General features: G+C 42.9%; 1 protein-coding gene across 1 annotated transcript in view; it reads left to right on the plus strand.

Annotated features, from left to right (window-relative positions):
• The first annotated feature begins 206 nt into the window (after positions 1-206).
• Positions 207-25,196, plus strand: part of TMEM178B (transmembrane protein 178B) — a 329,044-nt gene continuing 304,054 nt past the window's right edge. The window contains exon 1 of the mRNA XM_044246725.1: positions 207-617. Within this exon, the coding sequence (XP_044102660.1) occupies positions 236-617 (382 nt within the window). The 5' untranslated portion in view covers positions 207-235. The remainder of the gene's footprint in view (positions 618-25,196) is intronic.

The following is a 25,196-nucleotide window of genomic DNA, read 5'->3' on the forward strand; positions in this document are numbered from 1 at the left end:
ATGCCCAGGAGCCCGCCCGAGCCTCCCCGGATCAGAACTTTTTAGGCTGCTCGCCCCCATCCCTGCAGTCCCCGGGCCGCGCACCGGCAGGCGGGGGCGAGGGGGCGCCGCCGCGCGAGTCCCCCTCTGGTCCCCCTCCCCCTTGGCTCGGCCGCTCGCCGCTTTGTTCCGGGCGCGCGGAGGGAAGGCGAGGCTGCGGCGGATCATGCCCATGGTGTAGCCGCCAAGCGGAGGCATGGCTGCCGGAAGGTTACTGCTCTATACGGGCCTCTCGCTAGCGCTCTGCGCCCTCGGCATGCTGGCCGTGGCCATCTGCTCGGACCACTGGTACGAGACGGACGCCAGGAAGCACAGGGACAGGTGCAAGGCCTTCAACACTCGCCGGGTCGACCCCGGCTTCATTTACAACAACAACAACAACTTGCCGCTCCGGGCGAGCCGCTCGCGTCTGGACCGCTGGGAGGGCAAACTCCTCCGGGCTCGGAACCGCCGGCAGCTCTTCGCCATGAGCCCGGTGGACGAGTGCAGCCGGCAGTACAACTCCACCAACATGGGCCTTTGGAGGAAGTGCCACCGGCAGGGCTTCGACCCCGAGATCGCAGCCCTTATTCGGAAAGGTAAGCGCGAGGCGCGAGGCGTGAGGCGTGGCGCTGCGGAAAGCCCGGCGCCTCCTAGGCCCGGTCACACTCTCCCTTCGCCTGGCCACAGTCTCCCGGGCCTCCTGCTTCCAGGAGCTCAGGTTATCCAGGCCCCGCTGAGCCTCGGAGTGGTCAGAAGTTGCCTCCCGGTAGCTGGTTATGGAGGCTTACTTCTCTCCGGCCGGCCTCTGGTCTTGCGTTGGTCCGCTGGGGTTCCCGTGGGATATCGTGGGCCAGGGATTTTAATCCGGGCCTAATGCTTCATCAGTCTCAGAACGGAGGGAATCCCTCATGTTGTGTTGTTTGCAGAGGAAGCCCCCAAATTGGAGAATGATGTGTCAGGCAGACAGCCTCCTAGTTTTAATCTTGGTTTTGGATGTTGAACTGATTCAGGGGAAGCATCTCACCGAGAAGGCCTTACTCACGCCACAGACATTTATTTGCTAAGTGCTAGACTGTACGGTGCACCGTGCAGGCATTAGTCCCATAAACATAGTCAATCACAGCCCCGGCCCCACTGCAGCTGCAGGCCTGGGGACCAAGAGCATCATACCATGATCCTTGAATCCTCCTTCTGGGGAGGTGGTTGACAAAAGTGACTTGTGTGGATCAAATTTTAACAGGGCCTAATAAACACATAAAAAGTAGTTTCTCAGGTAACACCAAAGTGGGCACTTAAGAGGAAAAAAAATGACCATGTTCAGAAGATTTGTAACAAAAATATGTAAAGTATTACAAAACAGAAAACAGACTGCATTTGCTAATGATGAAAATTTCTCAGATACTTGAGTGTGATCACATAATTTTAAAAAAGTCTCCTCGTCTGATGCAGTTTGTAAGATCTTGGCTGATTTATACTTTGGGGACTACCCTGTTCTGTTAATCCACTGAAATACTGTTTGGACATACATTAATATTGCTCTGGAGAAGGGAAAGTGTTTTCTTCCATGGTAGTTGCATATGGTGCGATTTTCTGGGTCTTGTGCTGCCCCCTCCCCCCTGCTGTGTTTCAGTCTCTTCAACTATTCAGTGGTGAAACCAGGGTGAAAATGATGTTGTTATCTGCAAAGTCTTTGAGGCCCAGATAAAAACCACTTCTTACTGTCCCTTAATATTATAATGCAGGTTTGCTGCTGTTTTAAAATATTATTTGTGAGAACTGATGTCCTTTGATTTAGAAAAATGTTGAAATTGATCAGAAAAAAAATAGTTAATTTGAAAAAAAAAAAAGTCAATTGTTTAGGAATGACAAGCAGTGGGTATGGTCTCGGTGGTTAGTCAGATGTAGGTGAGCTAAGTCCAGAAGGAGAATCCATCTTCATTTTGTTTTGCATCTTCTGTGGAATGACTAGGGATTTTAGCTCATTCCTTTGTGAGTGTGTTGTTACTACAAACATCACAACTGCTTCATGGTTAGGCTGATGTTAGAGCAGGGTGACCCATTTGGAGCTCTACAACTTTGTAAAGATGTGCAGGATATTAGAGCATTCCAGAAGAGAGTAACTTGGTTTGGATTTGGAAGTAGGAAAGCAAGAGAAAACAGAATTGTTTCTGACAGTGGGTGACTGTAACAGTGTTCAGATTCACAGATTCATGAAGTGTTCTGTCCTTTCTTGTTCTCTGCATTCATTAAAATTGACATGGTAGGAAGTAGCTGAACTGAGAGGAAGAATTCATGTTAATAAAGACTGATAAACAGTGGTAGGACTTGCTGAAGGACATTCTTGCATTTCCTTTCTTAAGTGTCTCTTGCAACAAGATGGGTTGGGTATCCTGCTGTCTGGCATTGGTTCACTCCACTCAGAAAAAGGGGGGTGGAATCCCTGCCTTCTAGTGGTTCCATTGAGGGCTTTGATTCCATGTTGCTTTGCCTGGCAATCTGGCTAGAAGGGTTGACTTGGTGGTCTGTGCACCAGAGATGTTCGTTACCATAGTGACATGTTCTTCCGGTGAAGCTGGAAACAGAGACAGGGAAAAGGATAGGGGAAGAGTGTACAACATTTTGACTTTGTATCGACTGATTGTTAATTGCAGCAACAGAAAATGGACACGGCTCAGCAGGGGGATTGAATACACTGATACCCAGTGTTGGCAGAACCTTGTATTTCACTTGAACTAATGGAGACGCTCTTCCCCATCACCCAAAATACAGCAATCACTGTCAGCTGCAAACAGCCGCTTACCACGGCAGTTTCTGTCCGTTTGACATTCTTGTTAGGTATTATTGAGATAGATGGTATGTCAGCGTTACAAATCCTGGGGGACTTAAGGTCACTATCTTCATTTTTAACCTCAAAACATAATCTGTGAAAGCTAGATCTTCTCCTCTAAGCAACAAGAGACATATTTTGGAAATAAGTGCATCTTATATTAGTAGAATTCACAAGCAATTCCAGTAACATAGAACATCATTTCTGGACTTAATCAGCGTTCTTCCTAGATTGGCAGATTTAGGAAGGAAGTAAAAAAAAGAAATTGATATCCCTGTATTTCAATTTAAGGCAGGCAACTTAGGGAAAGATACTTATCTCGTAGTATTCATTAGTAGCCTCAAAAGATTTGTTAGTCCTTTGTCTTTCAGGGAAACATCTTAGATTCAAATTCTGGGAGATACATGTTGGGTAAGGGGAAAGGGAAACCAGAGAAAAGACTGTGTAAAATCTGTCAGTATTATGGGAAAACTAGAGATTTATCTAAATGATTGTACAGTCCCATAACTCAATCATTTGCTAATCAATGTTCATTACATTAGAAAGTGCTATTTGTACATTTTAAAATAAAACAAAACCACATAATTAATAAGAAAACAAAAGTCAAATCTATATCTGATCTGAAGATGAAGTCCTTTGGATGCATGTTCTCTCTGAAATCCATTTCTTCAATGCCTGCTGCCATGATTGTGCCAAAAAATACGCATTTCTGGTTACTGTGTATTTATTTGTTTGTCTTATTGAACGTAAGTTCCTGAAGGGCAGGAAAGAAAAGCATTTGTAAAACACATTCACCAGAATGTAATTTTGGTCCTTGAGAAATATCTCATACAAATAAGGTTCACGGAATTGTATCCATCAAAAGCTTATTCTAATTGTAGGAACACTTGTGTGGGAATCCAAATAAAGGATTAGTTAGAAAATTGTGATGGAAAAAAAAATGAACCAGGGTGGCTCCCAGGGCAGATTAATAGTGCAGCAGATGCTACATAATTTAATAAGGAAGTTTTTTTGAGCCCAGAAGTTTTGCTAAGGAATAAGGGAAACAATACTTTTTTTTTGGATAGTGTATTTTACTGAATAGACACGTATCACCCACAATCATTATTTTTCATATTAGATAAGATTTTGATGATTTGCTTCTTAGAGGTAGGATTGGGTTGAGGGTGTAGCAAGGACAGATCACCCATATGACTGTGTCCATAATCGAGTCCTCTTGCCTTCTTGCTTTCCACCCATGTCAGTTCTCTCTACTAAGTCACTGCAAGCGTGGTGGTGGTGGAGGGGGACAGATCCATGACAGGATCAGTTTCTGAAATCCAAGAGACTTTCAGACCCTTAGGAGCAGCAGCTACAGGTAGGATTTTGTTCCAGGGAACATTTATATTCTTTGATTTGTTCTGAAATGTTATACTGCTGTGGCTTAAAATAAAGAGACCTTCAGTTGAGGCTCTAAATAAACTTTTTTTTACTATTTGAAAATCGGCCTTATAAGAGAATTTGATCTTTATAATCAGGGAGTGGTTGTCGGTATACTGAGGTGTATTTTAACAAAGCGTCACATATAGTGATAGGTGATAGTGATAGTGATAGGATCCTGTGCTCAGCAGTTAGGTACTGTACATCTATTACGTGATGGGCACACATCACAAGAACTTGGCGATGAATAAGAAAGACCTGGTCCTTAAAATACCCCCAGTCTGTTGGGGTCACGGGGAATACGTGTCCGCTATGGGGTGATGAGAGCAGCACAAACAGATGCAGAGAAGCGCGGAGCAGGCAGTGAAGGACGGTGTTGGCAGTGGGGTGACAGAAGCCAGGAGGGGGTTGGGGACAGTTGTCCGGAGGAAGTGAAATCTGAACACAGTTTTTATGAAGTCGGGAGGTGGATGGTGAGGAAAGGGCTTTTGAGGCCAAGAGGGCAGCATCTGCATAGGCATGGAAGTGTGAAACAGCAGTCCAGCCTTTTGAGTGTTGACTGCTGGAGGGAGGGAGGGGAGCCGAGTGTGGAGCTGGAGAGCAAGGAAGAGCCAAGGCCAGGGGCTTGCATACTCAGTAGGGTAGCCACTAGCCACAGGTGGCTATTTAAATTTTTAAAAATAACCAGTATTCAATGAAATTAAAAATTCATTTCCTTAGTGGTGTTGGCCACATTGCAAACCTTCAAGAGCCATGTGTTGCTAGTGGCCATCGTATTGGACAGTGCAGATGAGAGAACGTTCCTATTGTCATGGAAGTCTCCATTGGAAAGTGCTGCACGGAGCCTAGAGCCACTGAAAAGAACAAGCACATACTACTTCGTTTCAGGTGAGGACAATTAAACATGATAACTGGAGCTTAGATTTAAGTATATGGTTCTATTCTTGAACAAAATTTGCTACTTGAATGTTTTGGGCAGAAGGTTTGAGTTCGTGATCAGTTACACTGAATCTATATTTTATGCATGTTCCATCTTTGACTCACAGAATTCTTACATGCTCCTCTGTTCTCTCCACTCCCTCTCTCAACTCCATTAAAAGAAACGAGTTGTCGATCAGCCAGGGAGGATTAATAATAATAATTGGAGACTTGCTGCCAGGTACTCCTCTAAGAGTTTTACATATATTAGGTAATCTGTTCTTTTTTTTTTTTTTTTAAGACTTTATTTATTTATTTATTTATTTGACAGAGAGAGAGAGATCTCAAGTAGGCAGAGAGGCAGGCAGGGCGAGGGGTGGGGGTAAACTCTGCTCAGCAGGGAGCCTGATGCGGGGCTTGATCCCAGGACCCTGAGATCATGACCTGAGCCAAAGGCAGAGGCTTAACCCACTGAACCACCCAGGCACCCCTAATTTATTCTTCATTATAACACTTGAGGTGGGTGTTACCATTTTTTTCCTCGCTATTCTACAGTTAAGGAAACTGAGGCGTCTAAATGTCAATGAACTTGCCAAGTCTCACGATAAGGAAGTGAAGCTGCCAAGATTCGAATTCTGGCTCCAGGTTTGATGACACCCACTGTACTCTCTTGTCACCATGGAGTCTGCTGGGGCAGGGGTGGGATGGAGAAGAGGCCCGTATCTTGATTCCTCAAACTGGAAAAGAAATAGGAAGTTAATTTTAGAGTCTCACCCAGGGGAGAGCTGTTTGAGGACTGATTTCAGCTTGGCTCTGAGGAGGGCGATTGTTTTAAAGGGGTTCGCACACCTTGCTTTGAGACCCGCTGACAGAAGCTCATACACACTTTGCTATGTGATTTGTGAGTATCTGTTTTGTTCACTGTGGTAGATGCTGAGGTTAGAGCCATGAAGGACATACTCATTCACTCCACAAATATTCATTGAGAGCCTAGGGACTGGGGCATCATGGAGAAGCTTGCATTCCAGGAGCGAGAAATAGATGATCAATAAATACATATGAAATAAGATAGAGGAGCCCGGCTGGCTCAGTCCGCAGAGCGCGCAGCTCTTGATTTCCGGGTTGTGAGTTCAGCCCCACATTGGCCATGGAGCTTACTACAAAAAAGTAATGGTACTTCCTTAAAAATAATGCTACTAAAAATGGTACTACTTTATGCCAATCAGAATAAAAATAATAGCTCATGAGCTAATCAGTGTAGAACATAATGGAAGGGAATGAATGCCATGAGGTGTCTTTTCTCTTAGGAAGCACAAAGGGTTTGTAAAGGGACAAGTAAGCCCAAAATTAAGTGGTTCCCTTCATCTTAGTTTTAAAACATAGGGAGACTTGGGGCGCCTGGGTGGCTCAGTGGGTTAAAGCCTCTGCCTTCGGCTCGGGTCATGATCCCGGGGTCCTGGGATCGAGCCCCGCATCGAGCCCCACATCCGGCTCTCTGCTCAGCCGGGAGCCTGCTTTCCCCTCTCTCTCTGCCTGCCTCTCTGCCTACTTGTGATTGCTGACTGCCAAATAAAGAAATAAAATCTTTAAAAAAAATAATATAAAACATAGGGAGGCTTGACCTGCTCACAGGCAAGCACATACAAGTAGCCCCGGCCCGGTCTTGACATCCGGAGTGTGTCGCCTGCGTGAGCATCGTGTGTCCGCCCAAAAGTACGAGCGGATGCACTCAGTTGCGCCCTCCTCCTTCATCATGCTGAAACACAACTAACCAGCCAGAGCAGACAGCTGGGGCCCTTGGCTCTGGGCAAGTGCTTGGGTGGGAAGATGGAGAGGGTAGGTGTGGTGTGTTTTGGGCACCTGTGGTGTGCCCAGCCCTCTGCTAGGCGCTGGGGGAAGCAAGGAGGCATCATGTGGTTCCTGTCCTGAGGGAATTCACACCCTCGCTCAATGATGAATTCATTGTCTTCTGTGGTTGGATCAGGCTTTTCCTCGGAAGATCACATCTGTGTCAGCCGGATCAGGAATCAACTGGTCAGGGTAGTGGGGAGTCGGTGAGTTCTTTCTACTGAGTCAGCAAAGTCAGGAGCCATGTTTCTATTCCAGAAGGTTGGTTTATTTATCCTTTTACTGTAGGGTTGCTAAGGATCAATTACAGGGTCGATTCTGTATATTCCACTTTGGGTTGTCAGGTAAAAATAATTTTTTCCCCTCTCTGCTGTTAGTAATAATCCTAGGTCTTCCAGCAGAATCCTAAACACTCTGGCTAGTTTGACCCTCCACATGCAGGCATGTGAACATCTAGGAATTGGGGAGTAAAGTCAAAAATATGTATTCAGATGCAGATTCTTTTGTAACTATGTACTCCACAAACACTGCACAGAGAGAGGAGGGAGTGCGTGACCTGGGGGACAGTGGACAGAAAATTGATTTGAACATCTGGATTGGGCAGCTGCTGTTTCTGAGAACATGCGTACATTCTTTGAGAGGACGTCGTTTCCTCAGATGTAAAATAGTGAGTTTGGATTATATAAACTTCGGACCCTTTCACACTCTAACATTTGATGAGAAAGTTTAATTTAGGTGATAGAGCATAAACAATAGGTAGATGGTTGAGAAAAGGTGAGCTGGGGGAGAAGAGAAAGCCAGGGAGGAAGGACAGAGAAAGGGACCATCTCAGGATGCTAGCATACCAGAGGGAGGGGGGAACAAACCAGAGGGAGGGGGGAACAAAGCAGCTCGTTTCATTCCCCCACCCAATGGTGGAACAGAGCTTCCCCTCTTTTCTAATGGTTTGAAATGCCACTTTGCAGATGGGAGTTAAAAATGTAAACACTGAGGGGCATCTGGGTGGCGTAGTCAGTGAAACCTCTGACCTTTGGTTTTGGCTCAGGTCTGATCTCAGGGTGGTGAGATGGATGGGGGTGAGGGCGGGGGGAGGGGAGTGGGCTGGGTTCTCCTGGCTCCCTCGGAGTCTGCTGGAGATTCTCTCTCCCTCTGCCCCCCCCCCCACTCTAGCCCTGTGTCTCTCTTTCTCTCTCTCTTTCAAATAAACAAATCTTTAAAAAATCATAAACACTTGGGGCACCTGGGTGGCTCAGTGGCTTAAAGCCTCTACCTTTGGCTCAGGTCATGATCTCAGGGTCCTGGGATCGAGCCCTGCATTGGGCTCTCTGCTCAGCATGGAGCCTGCTTCCTCCTCTCTCTCTGCCTGCCTCTCTGTCTACTTGTGATCTCTGTCAAATAAATAAATAAATTCTTAAAAAAAATGCTAAACACTTAATGGGCAAAAGTGGTGATAGTTACACAACAATGTAACTATACTATACTATACTATACTATAAGTATAAGTATATAAGTATACTATACTATACTATAAGTCACACAATGTGACTATACTTAGTGCCACCGAGCTGTGCACTTAAAACTGGCTAAGATGGTGAATTTTGTGTTCTGTATGTTTCACCACAATTTAAATAAAGAAATGAAAAGAAATCATAAAGCTTCACAGAGAAAGGAACTGGATTACTGGTCGGTGTGCAGACTACTTCATAACCAAAGATCTTCATGCATTCAGCGCATTTATTGAGCACCTACGGTGCTAGGCATTAGCTCAGGTATTGCTTGGGATACAGAAGTTAATAAAACACACTAAATTCCTGCCCTCGTAGGGCTTACATTTGAACAGTTTTGAGTATCATATCTTTTTTTTTTTTGGCTTATTTTTTAAAACAAAACATTTAAAGAGCACCAAGATATAAGACAAGTAAAAGTAATGAGTACATTCCTTGGGTCATTTAAAAATCCTTGCATAATGAGGAACACTTCCCTGTATTTAACCTAAAAGTGGCTTTTGAGCTCCCAACTCTGTCAGGCACTTAACCTGAGGTGGCGGATCCTGCGTGAAGTCCACAGTTCTGTCCTCAGAGGACAAACAAAAGGAGGAAGTGTGCGAGAAGACAAATACATACAGTTCCCAAGTTTGGTTCTAGGAGATATTTACATCCTGGGGGCCTGAGTGGCTCTCGAGTTTTGGAGCAGTTAGGGGATGTTCTTAGAGTTGTTATTTGTGGATGGATGAGGTAAAGTCTTAGCCTTATTTAAAAAGTAGTAATTCATTCTGATGAGGTAAATCCTTGATTAGTCTGCCTTCCCCCTACCCTTGTATCCCAGGCCCCCCTGCCCATCCTCCAAGGGTCACACTGCAACCAGATTCTATGCATCACACCAGAGATCATTTATTCAGCAGTATTTAAAAATAACAGCAAGTATAAATAGGAGTCAGGCAACGAACGGGTGATTCAAACAGGACAAAAGTTTAGTTTTTTATTTTTATAAATTCATATGCACAGAGTTGATGTTTAAAGGTCTTGTTCCAGGAGTCACCAGGAATCTTCTATAGGTGATGTTTATTCTGAGTGGAAGCTACGGTTGACGGTCAAGGAAGTTTGACGGATCTGCTGTTTTATGGGAGACTGCGGGATCTGAATTATTTCAATTGATTTTTTTTTTCTTGGCGTCGAAGTATTTTGCCAAGAAAAGGCAATTTACTTTCTATTAGGTCATCTTCATAAATTTATCTCATTTCCTGCGTTCTGTATTCCGAATCTCTATTGGACACGTTATTTGCTTCAGAGCATCTCCCTTTCAATTTTGGCCTGAATTTCTCTTAATCTTTATAACAGCAATTCTATTTAGGCAAACACAAATCCTACTCCCCAAGGCCCTGGAGTATTTCATAGACCTGGATGGGTGGGGGTTGTTTTTACCTTAAGACAGCTCTGAGCTCATACGCTGCCGTATGTCTGCTGACAGCACACTGGGACGCAGCTGGATTCTATCTCAGGAGGCTGAAGACACACACAGCCTTACAGCCTGGCCCTACTCCCATCCAAGCATGTCCCTGGCGCCACTGCTTGTAATAGCAAAATAAATAAGCAAAACAGAAAAACTTCAGTGTCCATGAATAGGAAAATGGATAGTAAGGTGTGGTGTATATTCATACGATGGAAACAATTGTCCCCTATTTAACACAAATATACTACATATACGTATTTCCAAATGGGGAAAGATAAAATTTGACTGAAAAAAAGCAGGGTATAGAACGAAATGGGGAGTATGTTGCCGTTCATATGAAGTTAAAAAGTGGATCAAATAACATTAGATATTGTTTATGGAAACATGATTTGCATAGTATTTATAAAAGTATGCACGGGACCGATAAACCCAAAATGAAGGATGATGTTTGCCTTTCTCATGACAGAGAAATGAATGGAATTGGGAAGTTGCTTTAAAATCATGTCTATTTTGTTTCTTAAAAGACAAAAGAAATCTGAGGCATTTGGGGGCATATACATGCGTGCACAATCAGGCTATTTGGAAAGTTTTTATGATCCTGACAAAAAAGTTAAAATTTTATTCAGACTGTGCTGTTCAGTGGATAGGAGGTGGGTTCTTTAAGGACAATTCTTGGAAAACTGTTTTTGAGGTGATCTGAAACTGACTTTTGTAAGTAGTAGCAAGCAGCATTTAGAAGAGAATCAGGCAACTCCTAGTCAACAGTTTTCACTGAAAGTAGCTCATGGGAAGGGCTTAGAACAAATAAAATTGTTTTATTCACTCTGGATGTCTTGTAAGAGGAGGAAATTGAAACTTTAAAGTGATTTGTTTCTGAGATAGAGTAATGTACAAGTCATGCCCCTCTTTGTCAATTCCCTGCAGCTTGTGGAGAAAAACAAAGAATTTAAAGGGTCAGAAAGGTAAACTAAAACCAGTCCTGGAACTGATCAGATGCTGAACTTTGAATAGCTAAGACATGGAGGCCCTGTGTGGGAAGAGCACTAACATCTGGGAAGACATTTGAGCCCATAGGGAGGAACTCAGTATGAACCGGGAGAAGAAAAGCTGAGAATAAGAAAGGACCAGAATTGGGGCACCTGGATGCTCGGTGGGTTAAGCCTCTGCCTTCAGCTCAGGTCATGATCTCAGGGTCCTGAGATCGAGCCCCGCGTCGGGCTCTCTGCTCAGCAGGAATCCTGCTTCCCCCCCCTTGCCTGCCTCTTTGCCTACTTGTGATCTCTCTTTCCTGTCAAATAAGTAAATAAATAAAATCTAAAAAAAGGAAAGGACCAGAATTGTACTTTATTTCTTCAGAAGTTTTCTTATCCCCTTTCAGACTGAGTAGAGAATGTTAGTTGGTAAAACCTAAGTAGTTTTGTTATTGATGATTATGGTTTGGATTTTTTGTTCTTCAAATTATGAGGTCGACTTTAGCTAAGGGCACACCTCTGTTAACAATAATGGTGTTTCCGCTGTGTTTGTACAAACCACAGCTGGCGCAGAGAGGCCCACCAGAACTATAGCCGGGGTTCCACTTTCAGCGGATAATGCTTTAAAACACCAAAGCTGGGTCTGAAGTTACTAGGGAATCATGAGTATCCTGTGGAATTTCAGGGATTTTTTTCCCGTAACCGCAGGGCTTACAAGGTGGTCACGTGCAGCTCTGGGCAGGCTGCTTGGGAAAGTCCAGGTGATGACGAGCCACTGTGTTCCCCGTAGTCTCCGGGGAGGTGGGCACCCCCAGCGCTGCCTGTCCTTCTGTAAATGAATGCCCTTCCATGCTGGGAAAAGCTGGCCTCTCCCCAACTCTCCCACCTCCCTAGATGTGTTAGCACAAAGGAAAGGAGAGGTGACCTTGCTCAGATGTGGCCGGGCTTGCTTCTCTTCCTCAAGGCGTCTTCAGGGCCCTTCTAGGTCCCTGACTCTAGATTTCCTCCTCCTTTCCCAGGGCGGGGGCTGCTCTTCCTTTTTCAACACTGGGCCTCCTCTGGCTTTGGAGGCAACATTTGCTCCTGGACCTGCTTCTACCCCTGTTCTTTTTTTTTTTTTTTTTTTTAAAGTTTGTTTGTTTGTTTACTTAGTAATCTCTATACCCAACAAGGGGCTTGAACTCACTGCCCAGAGATCAAGAGTCACATGCCCTTCTGACTGAGCCAGCCAGTTGCCCCCCTCTCTGCTCTTCTTCCCTCTTGTTCTCTGGCTCTCCTTTCTCAGCCTGGGTTGGGTTCTCCAGTGTTCCGTTCTCCTCGAGCATTCTCTTTCATGCCTGTGGCCCTTTTCACCCCTCAAAGCTCATGACTTGTTGCCCCGGGAATCTCTCCCTCAGACCTAAAGTCCAAACAGCTTGCCTGCGGGCTATCTCACTTGGATATTCTGGGGGTCTGCAAGAACCTGCTTTCTCTTCTCTCATCCTGGAATCCTTTCTCCTTCCTTTTCCTCCATCTTGAGGAAGGATATCCCTGCCTCTCTCATTGCCCAACCCAGAAACTTAAGGATCATCCTTAGGGGCTCTCTTCTCTCCTGTCCTAGTCATCCAAGCAGGGAACAGATCAGTTCCCGTCCCGACACGGGCCCCCCATCCTGTTCCAGCATTGCTGCACGTTGGTCCCCAGCACCTGTGCTCGCGTGGTGGTGCCCTCTGGTTTCCTGTTCTCTAGCACATCTCTGCTTTCTATTCAGAGTGTTTGTTCTTAAATGGAAATCGAATCATGTTACCACTTTGCTCGACATCCTTTAGTGGCTCCCCACAGCCTATCAGTCAGAATAAGATCTGTGATCTTCACCTTGGCAAGTAGACCCCACGGTCTGGCAACATGCCCCCCCCACCCCCCCGCCAATCTGTGCATCTCATACTTTTGCATGCTTTGGCCATACCAGCATACTGTCCTTCAGCCCTGATGAAGGACTCCCAGGCCCTAAAACAGGTTAAGCTATTTTATACCTTTGGAACTTTTGCTTATGAAGCTTCTTCCTTTGCTTGGAAGCCCCTGACCCACCCTGCTCACCCGGACTCCAAGTCTGCCTGGTCAAACATGCTTACCCTTTAGCAGTCAGTTTAAGACCCCTCCTCCTCCTACTTGATGTTCTCACCCAGGTTCCCCGGTAGGATCGCCTTCCTCCTCCTAGGCCTCCTTCACACACCAAACACTTGGTTCCTAGCACCAGTGACATTTTATTTCCCCATATGCTTCCCTCCTTTTTGAGACTATTTTTGCACCATTTTGTATTCATCTTTTTATCTGCAGCATTTTGCATAATGCATGGGCCATAATAGGTATTTAATACATACTTGTTGAATGAATGAAGGTTTATCTCCGTTAATGCAGTCGATCTGGAAATCTTATTTAACAAAGAGCCATAATTTCATTGGACCAGGGAGACTCACTATTAAAAGGAAGCCTGCTGTGAATTGTTCTGTAATGCATATGATAAACTTCAATTTATTTCCTTTGTTAAGGTTTGTATTTTCTTAAAGCACCCATATTTCTGACTCACAAGAGGAGAATTTCAAGTGGGGACTATTTCATGTTTCCTGGATTTGACCTCTTTGTTGTGATCCTGCCTAATTTTTCTCTTCTTCATGCTTTTCCTAGGCTGGTCCTCCTTCCCAATACATGGTAGGCAAAGAGAAGGCTACCTCCGTTTCTTGTTCCTATCATGGATGGAAGAATTTCTAAATTTACCTCTGGGTCTGGCATGTGTGGCCATTCCCTCAGGATATCTGCCCAGGTTTTTCAGTATTTATCATCAGGAATGTCTTCAGGCCAGCCTCCTTCTCAACCATTGATTGAGGGTTTCCTCAGATCTCCTCTGATAGTAATTTTGGTCAGATAATGGCCTGAAAATAGAGACTGTGTCTTCTGTAACTGCGTTCTCTCTGGTTCCTACCTCAGTTCACTTTTCATGACTTTCAACAAGAGTGGGTCCATGATGCTGGGAAAACATGGTAAGTTTCTGTCTCTAATTCTCTGGCACGCTGCCACCATTTTTGTTGGTGAGCAACATTGCTGATGGAACACAGCCATGTCCTACGGGGGGATTTGGGGACAGGTGGCCAACTGACATCTTTTTGCTTATGAAGGCCACCCAGCCCTAGGTCAACAACCGATGGGACAGCTGTTCACTTCTCAGTGGATTTTTTTTTAAGGATTTCATTTATTTATCTGACAGCGAGAGACACAGTGAGAGAGGGAACACAAGCAGGGGGAGTGGGAGAGGGAGAAGCAGGCTTCCCACCGAGCAGGGAGCCTGGCTCGGGGCTCCATCCCAGGACTCTGGGATTATGACCTGCACCAAAGACAGATGCTTAATGACTGAGCCACCGAGGCACCCCTTCAATGGATTCTTTTCCAAAATAACCATGAGTGCTCTTCTGGCTGGGTCATCTCACGGTGAAGGTGTTAAGGACTTCTTCTTTAGCCATATAGTCTGCTAAGGGCTGAGTTCGTTGCCCAGTTGTTCAGATAAGTAGAGTAATTTTTTTTGCTTTCAGCAGATAAATATAGATACAACCACATCGCTCGGCTGTCTAAACTAGGTTAAATAAATGATTCAGGACAAGGAAACCTTCTCTATGACCACTCTAATTCCTGAATTTATATTAGTTTAATCTGTCCTGGGTTTCAGCTAGAAAACTGATTTCCAGCACCTTCTGCCCAAGTTGTATAAAGTGCTCAGATCGAAAATTTAGATTGTACATTCAGCTGTAAGCATGGGGTAAGAATTCCAATGAAACTGCTGTTTTGAAGAACTGGGTTAATTGTAAAAAATAATTATAAAAAGTATTGATAAGCCATATACTGTCGTGCACCTCATAAAATGATGGGTGACCCTTACCCTAGAAAACTGTCTTTTGCCATCTATGTTTCTTTTAAAACCTATGGGAACTCAGAGGTTTATTTCAAACTGGAAGGTGGCATTTCATCTCTTTGGGTCAGCAGAGTTGTTAACATTTCAGAGAAGAACTTTTATGTTCCAATGCCAGCAGCGTGCCGGCATGAGCTTTTATTACACATATCCGTAGTGGTGTGGTGGCTGGCTGGGCGCTTGTAGATCAATAAGGTGCTAAAAAGGGAGATGCATCAGGGACCATAATGGCTTCTTCACAGAAGACAGATCGTCTCCACGTAGTGAAGTGCATTTAGGAACAACAGCAATAATATCCCTGTATTGAGATCCTTATTATTTAGAAGAAAGAAATGAGCTCTTTCTCAAGGTGATGAGTCCTGTAATAAAGACCTTACCGTGCTGAACCTTACGTTCTGGGAGGTTTGTGTCTACAGTTCTAGCTGCACTGAGAACAAACTCAGTTGTTTTAATGGAAGAATTCCCTGGTGGAGAAACACAGAGTCATTTCCGTTGGCCTACTTGATTGTGGTTGTTCTTGGTTGCCTTGTTGTAAGTAAAAGAAAATCTTGTAATCCGAACGCTGGTTTTTAAGACACTTGGGTGGCCTTGGGTATAGTGTCAGTGAATAGTTCTGAAAGGCAGAGGTCTTAAGTACAACATGATGTTGGTAGGGCTTGGAGGGGGTAGAAAGGTACAAAGAAAGAAAGAAAGAGGAAGGTAGTACAGAGCTCCTTAGCTAGGGTTCTTGACTTGCAGACACATAGAGCTGAGTGCACTTACGTCCTGGTGACCTCTGAAGGATATGGTATTGGAGAGGACAGTGACGTTTTCCAGTGGGGTAACAGTTTCCACTCTGTGCTTCCCCTTTAGGATGCAGGAGTAAGTTACATGAATTATATATTCGTTCATTCAACAAATATTTGACGATACTTACATGTCAGGATTTGTAGTAGGGGCTTGAGGTAGAGTAGTGTGACAAAAACACAAACTCCCTGCTCACATGGAGTTTCTCTTCTGAGGAGATAATTAAAAATTAAGTAAGTAAAATGTGTAATATGTTACACAATGATTAGTGCTAAGGAGAAAAAACAAAGCATGGAAAGGGATAAATGTGAGGAGGCGAGGTTGAAATCATAGATGGCATGGCAAGGGAGGCCTCCACTGAGAAGGTGGCTTTTGAGTAAAGAGTGGCTGCGTGTGCAGGAACTAGCTCTGGGGATAGTTGGAGGATAGAGACTTAAGAAAGAAGTAGTAAGGGCAGTGGGCCTGGTGTTGGAGCCATAATGTGGATGACAGAATGGCCGGGGATTGGGGCAAAGAGGGGATGTGTAGAAGGATATGATGTCAGAGAAGTAAGGAGCCACCTCACATGGGGTTTGAAGGTCGTAGGAAGGAGTGAGATGGGAAGTCATTGTAGGTTCTGAAAAGAGGAGGAGGAGTGGCATGATCAGATTTATGGTTTCAAAGATCACTTGGGTTGCTGAGTGAATAACAGATTACAGTGGGGCTTGTATAGGAACAGGGGGACTAGCCAACGGAGATGGTGGCTGGAACGAGAGCAATGGGAAAAGACACTGGATATATTTCGAATGGCAAACTACTAGGGTGGGCTGATGGATTAGATATAGGGTGTAGGAAAAAAAGAGAAGTCAAAGATGGAACCAAGGGTTTTCACCTGAGAAGCTGGTGGAGTCTGTTGCCATTAATGTCCACAAAGGCCAAACTATGGAAAGAGCCCAGTTGTCCATTGACTGATGAATGGATAAAGAAGATATGGTATAATACACAATGGACTATTACGCAGCCATCAAAAAGAATGAAATGTTGCCATTTCCAGTGACATAGTTGCAACTAGAGGATATTATGCTAAGCAAAATAAGTCAGTCAGAGAAAGACAAATATTATATGATTTCACTCCTATGTGGAATTTAAGAAACACACAGATGGACATAGGGGAAGGGAAGGAAAAATAAGACAACAACAGAGGGAGACAAATTGTAAGAGACTCTTAACTCTAGAAACAAACTGAGGGATGTTAGAGGGGAGGTGGGTAAGGGGATGGGGTAACTGTGTGATGGGCATTAAGGAGGGCACGTGATTGAATGAGCACTGAGTTGTTATATGCAACTGATGAATCATTAAACTCTGCCTCTGAAACTAATAATATGTTAATAAAATATATATAATAGATAGGACTGTAGGAGGATCTTGATTTGGGGATCCACTATTTTGGGTATGATAACCTTTGAGACAACTTTCAAATGCATAAGTGGAGATCTCAACAGTTAGTTGGAAATACTGGCCTGGGTTCAGGCATTAAGTCTCACGTTGGATGGAAATTTGGGAGTCATCAGCTTCTAGTATTTACAGTCATGAGAGAAAATGATATCACCTAGAGAGTGACTGCAAGTACAGAAGAGAGAGATCCAAAGATTAAGTCCTGGGGCACAGTGACTTTACGGATCTCAGGGAGATAAGGTACCGAGAAGAAATAACTAGGGCAGTGAGAGAAAAATTAGGAAAGTGTAGGGTTCTGGAAGCTAAGGAAAGCCAATGTCTTAAGGGAGAGGAAGTGATTAGTTGTGTGCAAGGCTGCCAGTTGGTCACGTAGGATGAGGCTGAGACTTGAACTTTGAATTCCACAATGCAGAGAGTTTTTACTTCAGTGTGGGGGGGCTTCAAGAGTGAATGGGACAAGGGGAGGAATAGGAAAAAAGTTTTGATAACTCTTTAAGGGATTTTTGGTTTAAAAAAAAAAAGTGAGGGGTCTCCTGGGTGGCTCAGTCATTAGGCATCTGCCTTTGGTTCAGGTCATGATCCCAGCCAGGGTCTTGGGATCAAGTCCTGCATCAGCTCACTGCTCAGTGGGAAGCCTGTGTCTCCCTCTCCCACTCCCCCTGCTTGTGCTCCCTCTCTAGCTGTCAAATAAATAAAATCTTTAAAAAAAAAAAGAATATTTGGTGTAAAAGTAAAGAGAGAAATATGGTAGTTGGGCTGAGAGAGTTATTATTAAGAGAGACTTAAAACTTTCTTTAAGATTTATTTATTTTAGAGAGAGAGAGCGAGAGAGGGAGTGTGTGAGCATGCATGAGCGGGAGGGATAGAGGGAGAGGGAGAGAGAATCTCAAGCAGACTCCTTGCTGAGCATAGAGCCCAGCACCCGGGCTCCAGCTCATGGCCCTGAGATCATGACCTGAGCTAAAATGAAGAGTTGCTCACTCAACTGACTAAGCCACCTGGGTGCCGCTCTATTTTTTTTTTTTTTTTTGAAATTAGAGAAGTAATAGCATAATTATAGGCTGATGGAAATGACATAGTAGACAGGGACAAAACTGATGGTACAGAAAAAAGAGGGGGAAGAATTGCTGGAGTTATTGCTGGAGAAGGTTGAGTCAGAAAGGAAGGTAGAGGAAAGGGTAGAAAGGAAGGGATGTGGCCCAGGAAGAAACACATGTTTTAGATGAGCCAGAACACAAAAATCCAAGACTATATTTTTTCTTTGTGTAATTTAGTTTTTTAATGTAAGGAAAGAGTAACAGGGCTTTTAAAAGGCCAACTTCCTAAGTCCATCACCCAAATGTGGAAACCAGGCAAGAAAAGATTTTTATTTATTTATTTATAAAATAAAATATATTTTTAAAAAAATTATTTATTTTTAAAAATTTCTTTTCAGTGTTCCAGAATTCATTGTTTATGTACCACACCCAGTGCTCCATGCAATCCGTGCCCTCCACAATTCCCACCACCAGGCTCTCCCAACCTCCCACTCCTCTCCCCTCCAAAACCCTCAGGTCCTCAGAGTCCACAGTCTCTCATGGTTCGTCTCCCTCTCCAATTTCCCCCAACTCCCTTTTATTTTTAAAAAATTTTTTTAGTTATTCATTTTTTGCATTTTTAAAAAGGTTTTTATTATTATTTAAGAGGTTATTTATTTTATTATTATTTAAAAGTTTATTGATTTTATGTAAAATTCCAGTTAGTTAACATGCAGTGTAATATTAGTTTCAGGTGCAGGCCTATTTTTTTTCTTTTCTTTTTTGAAGTTTTTTTTTTTTTCTTCTTAAGTAATCTCTACACCCAACCTGGGGCTTGAACTTGCAACCCCGAGATCAAGAGTCCTGTGCTCTCCAGACTGAGCCAACCAGGGGCCCCCAGGATTATTTTTCTTGGTGTAAGTTAGCAATCATCTTGCTCCCTCTACAAGCTTGTGGGATAATTTGAGCTAAGACCTGTAAACTTCTGGAAAGAGAGTTTCCGTAGCACATCAGTATCTTATTGTTGTTGAGCCGTTAATGGGAGTTTCTCAGAAGAACGCGGGATTGGAGAGTGAAGTCCATTCTCATTACGCATGTTGTCTTTGCTGTCTGCTTTATAAAGAGGAACTGGTCAGAGTAGCCTAACTGTCCTTGGCACCAGATGGCTGGTGACTGGTTGGACATTCTGAGACATTTTGCCCTCAGGTGTTAGAGGGAATGTGATGTGTTATCTCTTGAAGTATGGTGCTCTGAAAAGTTTTAAAAGATTTCATCTTTTAAAGAGCGGAAAGCTCATCCTTAAACCTCTCTTACTAGGTGCTGTAGGACCCTTTAGCGAATGGGTTCTGCAGTTTTCCATTTAATAGCATCCCTCTAATGAGGATCTTAGGGTGCTTTGGCTCTGATGACATTCAGGTCATTTTTGAGATAAAGCTGCTTTATTTTCAGGCTGAATAGCCACATTCTTGCCTTGTCATCCTAAAAATGCTGCACTGTGTCTGCATTTCAAAGCCACTGATTAAATGACTGAAAACCTATGGTGGTGCAGAATTAGTCTTCTTTGTCCATTATATTGTAAGTTTCTCTGGAAAACAAAGTCCATGGATTTCTGGCAACCTCTCAGCAACAAATATTTTCTATGATTGGTGTAGGAATTCAAGTCACAAAATCTTTTTCTTGATGAAGAAAGGAGTCTGGATATAGTGCAAAAATTATGAGCCATGTTGATAGGCAGTCACTTTTCTGCATGGTTTTTGTGAAGGTGTGAAGGTCATTAGCATTTTTATCTCTTCCTTGGAGATTATAAAGACTCAAAATTCTAAGAAAAACTGTAAGTTCTAGAGACAAAGAGTAACAGTTGTAAGTTAGTGGAGCAGGTGGTATATAATTTCACCTTTACCTCCTACTCAGAAACAGAGGAAAACTCAGTCCCAGCTTGGAAACCATGTGAGAAATAGCATTCATTGCTACCTATAATTGTACCTAACTTTTGACTTTTTCCCTTACCCTTCTGGTTTGTGATTCCATCTGTAAGCACGCAGGTTCTGAATTTCCATAAAATGTCTTTCAAGATGCATGTCATGACCAATTTTATTTTTTCAAGTGCTTGGAAGTTTTTTAGCTACTGATTTTTCCCTGTTGGGTTATTGGCACTTTCCCCCACAACTGTCGCACTAATAAGCTTATTCCGTAGCTTGCTCTCTTGCCTAATCTTCTCTCCCCTATTTGTTCTCTCCTTTTCAGTAGCTCCTTGTTCTCTCAACTGCATCCTTTCATCAACACTATTTTTTTCACCAATCAAACCCTGAGCCAATATGTGGGGCATACAGAGCAGGCACGATTATTTCCACTTCACCCAAGAGGTGCCTGAGACTCAAAAAAGTTTATCATCTGTTGCCTGATGAGTGAATAGTGGAGCTATTCAGGGATCATTGCCTTTTTCTGTGTTCTTCCCACCCCTCACCCCAGGGTGCTGCGTCATTGTGCTAGGTTGTATTAGAGATGCTCCTGGGTATTTTCCTGTTTTGTCATCCTACGTCTCCTTTATCATTGCATCCGTAGGATTGACTAGAGGGGTGAAGGGAAGTGTACATTGCTGATGGTGGCTCTGGACAACCAACACATCTCTCTCCCATGGCTTTGGCAGCCTCTGATGGGGAGAAACCCAGAACTACATCCTATACAACATCATTAATCTTTTGGCCAGATTCTTGTTTTGAGTGCTTATAATTGGCTTTCCCCCAGACTGAGGGAAAATAGTTTGATAGAACAGTATCCCACTTTAAATATTTTGTTCTACTATGCTTTACATTTTACTTTCGGTCAAACGATTGCCCATCGAACAGAGTGACTGTCTGTTTACCCACTTATTTCTCTTTCCTTGTGGGTGCCCAACCAGACTATTTCCCCCAGCATTCTCCACAGCTGAGTGTGGCCATCTGACTGAGGTATGACCGGTGATATGCAGATATGAGTAATAGATTCCACTTTCATATCTGTCCCATAAAATCCTCCTGTGTGATTCCCTATTTTCTTCCTTTTTTCTTCTGTTTGGAGGCCGATGATCTGGGTGACACTGGAAGCCAAGAATTGAAGATGGCAAAACTTTGGGAAGTTTGAGTCCCTGGATGACAGGAAATGGTTGTCCTCCTAGGCTTGCTGGCTGATTGGACTTAAGCGAGCAAGAAATAAACTTAGTAGTTAAGCCACTGAGATTTTAGAGTTTATCTGGTAAAGCAGCTAGTATTTCATTATTTACTCATGTATATACTAATTCAATGCATCTCTTTTCAGTACTAACATGAAAACCTGTATTACAACTGCTGTTAAGACAACATGTAAACTGTTTGCACCTCGATTAATGCAGTGGACGATAGATCCTTCTACTAATACTAGCACTGTTGTAGAGTTTCATTTATATATTTATCTATATGCATTTATAACAGGATTTGAAGAAATGAAAGATTAGTTGAGTACTTTTCCTCCAAATTTTTAGGTATTGTTGAAGATTGCTTAACTTAATTGTGCTTATTATTTCAAAGTTGTAGAGAACCCACTCAGCCTTGAGCCTTTTGGCCAGTAGAGCTCCATGGGAGTCTGTCCATGGTTCTGAAAAATTTAGTATTTTCATCGTGTTAAATTTGGAACCTTCTCTTCCAGATATCATTATCCTTAGTGTACACAGTATTTCTTCTTACAGAGCTTATCCATCAGACAGTTAGTGTTCTCCTAAAACAACCAGGCTTTCCTTTTATCTCAGCTTGCCAAAATTTTCTTCTCAAGATTTTTTTTTTAGAGAGAGAATTTAGGCTCTAAGTATTTCTTTTTTTTTTTTTTAAAAGATTTTATTTATTTATTTGACAGACAGAGATCACAAGTAGGCAGAGAGAGAGGAAGGCAGAGAGAGAGGAGGAAGGCAGAGAGAGAGGAGGAAGCAGGCTTCCCGAGAAGTGGAGAGCCCGATGCGGGGCTCGATCCCAGGACTCCGGGATCATGACCTGGGCCAAAGGCAGAGGCTTTAACCCACTGAGCCACCCAGGCGCCCCATCAAGATTTTTTTTTTTCAAAGTAGGCTCCACACCCAGTCTGAAGCCCAGTGTGGGGCTTGAACTCCCAACCCTGAGATCAAGACTTGGGCTGAAGAGTCAGACACTTAACCAACTGAGCCATGCAGGTGCCCCTCTTCTCGTGATTTTCTATTCTGATTCATGACATTAGCAGAAGAGCTTCCTGCTGCAAGTTCCCTTCCCCCACATAGGCATCCTTATGACTTTCTCCCAGTCAAGAGGCACCTCTCCAATTTATTACCTCTTCTATTCACTCACTTGAAGTTATGACACTTGAGACTTTTGATATTGAAAAATTTCCCCAATGCCAATGGGAGAATGTTCTTCTAACCCTAATCACTTATACCAGATTAAATACAGAACTGCTACCTTAAAGGGCTTAAAGTTTGAAATCCAAGGCTTATCGAGTTTATCATAACACAGTTTTAAAAATACTTTTGATGACAGCCCAACTTTAAAACATTTATGTGTCAAGTGGTTTGTCTAAGCTTCTGTTTTAAATATATTCATGAGTGTAAGTAGTTAATAGTGTAGAGTCATCCTGCCTCCAAATTCCAGCTTCCCTGTTTATTGTGTGACTCTGAGTGAGATACTTAACTTTCCTAGACCTTGATTTCCTTACTTGTAAAATGGAGATTTTATTTTTAATCTACCTCATAGAGTTATTGTAACGGTTGAGTGAATTCATAAAAGTGAAGGCCTGAGAATAGTTCCTGGCACATAGGAAGTGTTAACTGTTATTATATTTAAAACTTGCAAGAAAATAGAATGGATTAGACAGGATCATTTATATGTAGGTCTCTATATTAGATAATTTCCAAAATGATCTCTGTTGCCAGAAATGCCTTATGGCATAGAATTTCTAAAATATTTTATATCTGGAGTCTCCAATTTTTTCTTTTGGGCGTTGTCTTCACCTTTCAAATGAAGTTTGTTCCTTTAATAAATTCTCTTTGGCCCCCATGTTGGTTATCTTGATTTAGATTTTTATTTATTTGACAGAGAGAGATCACAAGTAGACTGAGAGGCAGGCAGAGAGATAGAGGGAAGCAGGCTCCCTGCTGAGCAGAGAGCCCGATGCGGGACTCGATCCCAGGACCCTGAGATCATGACCTGAGCCGAAGGCAGCGGCTTAACCCACTGAGCCACCCAGGCGCCCGGTTATCTTGATTTAAAAAAACAAAAACAAAACCAAGCCAAACCAAAATCCACAAAACAAAACAAAACAAAACGACCCAAAACTTAAGCAAAACCCTTTAACTTTGCTAAAGCCAGCTTGATCATACAATACCATCTACAGCAGAATCAGATCTCGGGGCAGTGGTGAAGTTTATATACAGGACCTCTCCATCCCTTGTTGGAATCTTTTCCTCTCTTGATAGAATCCCATTTCCTTCAATTAAAACATTTCTCTGCTTTCCTTCCTATCATAGCTCTTCATCTCAGAAAAGAGTCTGAGTAGACTCTTTACTATCAGCTGTAAATGACCAATAAAACTCAATGACTGGCCCTTCCCAGAGGAACTTGCTACAGATACGGGGACTCAGCTTTAGGCTAAAGGAATACATTTCTCATGTGAAATTTTAGCTGTTAGGCTGGATGAGTATTTTGTTATCACCTGTTCTTTTCTAACATTATAAATAGCTACCCTTTTTCACTTTCTTACAGGTCTGGTTCTGATTAAGGGGTCACACGTTAGTTCATTTTGAATTGGATTGTCAACTTGCCGAATGGATTTGAATGTGCCTAGCAATTTACTTTTTAATTTTAAGCTAAGTTCTTCAAATAGGGATGCAGGTCAGAATAGAGCTCCCATACTTAGTTATATTGTAATCTCTTGATTGGGCACAGGAACTCGACTTGTACTGTTGTATATCCATAGCAAAGCACAATTTCATATGTATTAACTGTATTAATGTGTTATTGTCATTAATCACAGCCACTGGTGACATTTAATTGAAGGAACACTGTGCTAGGTTGAGTCAAAGCATTGGCTCCTACTTCCAGCTCTACCATTTACCTGGGGTGACCACCCCCTTTGTTTTATGGATTCTGTCTTTCATTTTACAGACAAAAGCTATAAAACAAAAGGGGCGGTCACCCCAGGTAAATGGTAGAGTTAAATGAAAATGGTGTCTCTTAATTCAGGCTGGGATTATAATCACCTGTGCATAAAAATATGCAGACTCCCAGACCCCAACTCTGTAACTTCTAATTCAGTATGTTTGGGTGTGCCAGGGGTTCTAGAATTAAAGGCTGAACTGGGAATTACTGGATGGGTCCATTTTTAAGGTCTGTGGATATTTTGAGCCGTCATTTTCTCTCTGAGAGTTCTCACTCTGTACTCTGTATAAGTGCAAACACTTATACATATTCTTCTTCTTGTGGAAGTGTGAGAGAGGCTAGCATTTTCTACAGCCAGCTTGGAGCAGACAGCAGGGTGGATTTTGTGGGGGTGGGGGTGCAGGAAAACCCATCAGACTCCTAGATATTCCTGATAGAATCTGGCTTCTAATCATCACACGTTTGTGTTATTTTAGTTGACATATATTTACAGAAGTTCCAAAATTCCTGTATTCTAACATAAATACATAAAGCACACTCAACCAAATAGCAGTTATTTTTAGACTATGCACTCTGAAGTTCTGTAGATTTAAGTGAAGGTTGACTGTGTTTGCATGTGTGCAGTTGTCTGCACAGTGTGTGGCAATGAGCTGGTTTTTAAAAATTATTCCAAAGAAGCATTCCAAAAGTTTTGATCAATGAGGTAACTATGTAGCTCTCAAAGGTAAAGACTTTTCGAAGACAGTTAACATTCACGTAAACGTTTAAATGTTTGTTTAAACAACCAGATTCCTTTAAATAGCCTGGCTACTTTTGTAAGTAGACAGATTCTGACTTAAGAGTCCTCAGAGCTCTTATTTCATTCCAGGGATCTTTGGAAGGGAGAAAAAAATTAATTTCCACAGGCTTGATTTGAGCACTTTTCTGAGTTATTAAAAT

This window comes from Neovison vison, chromosome 4 (assembly GCF_020171115.1).
Source record: "Neovison vison isolate M4711 chromosome 4, ASM_NN_V1, whole genome shotgun sequence".
In the NCBI taxonomy this organism is placed as follows: domain Eukaryota; kingdom Metazoa; phylum Chordata; class Mammalia; order Carnivora; family Mustelidae; genus Neogale; species Neogale vison.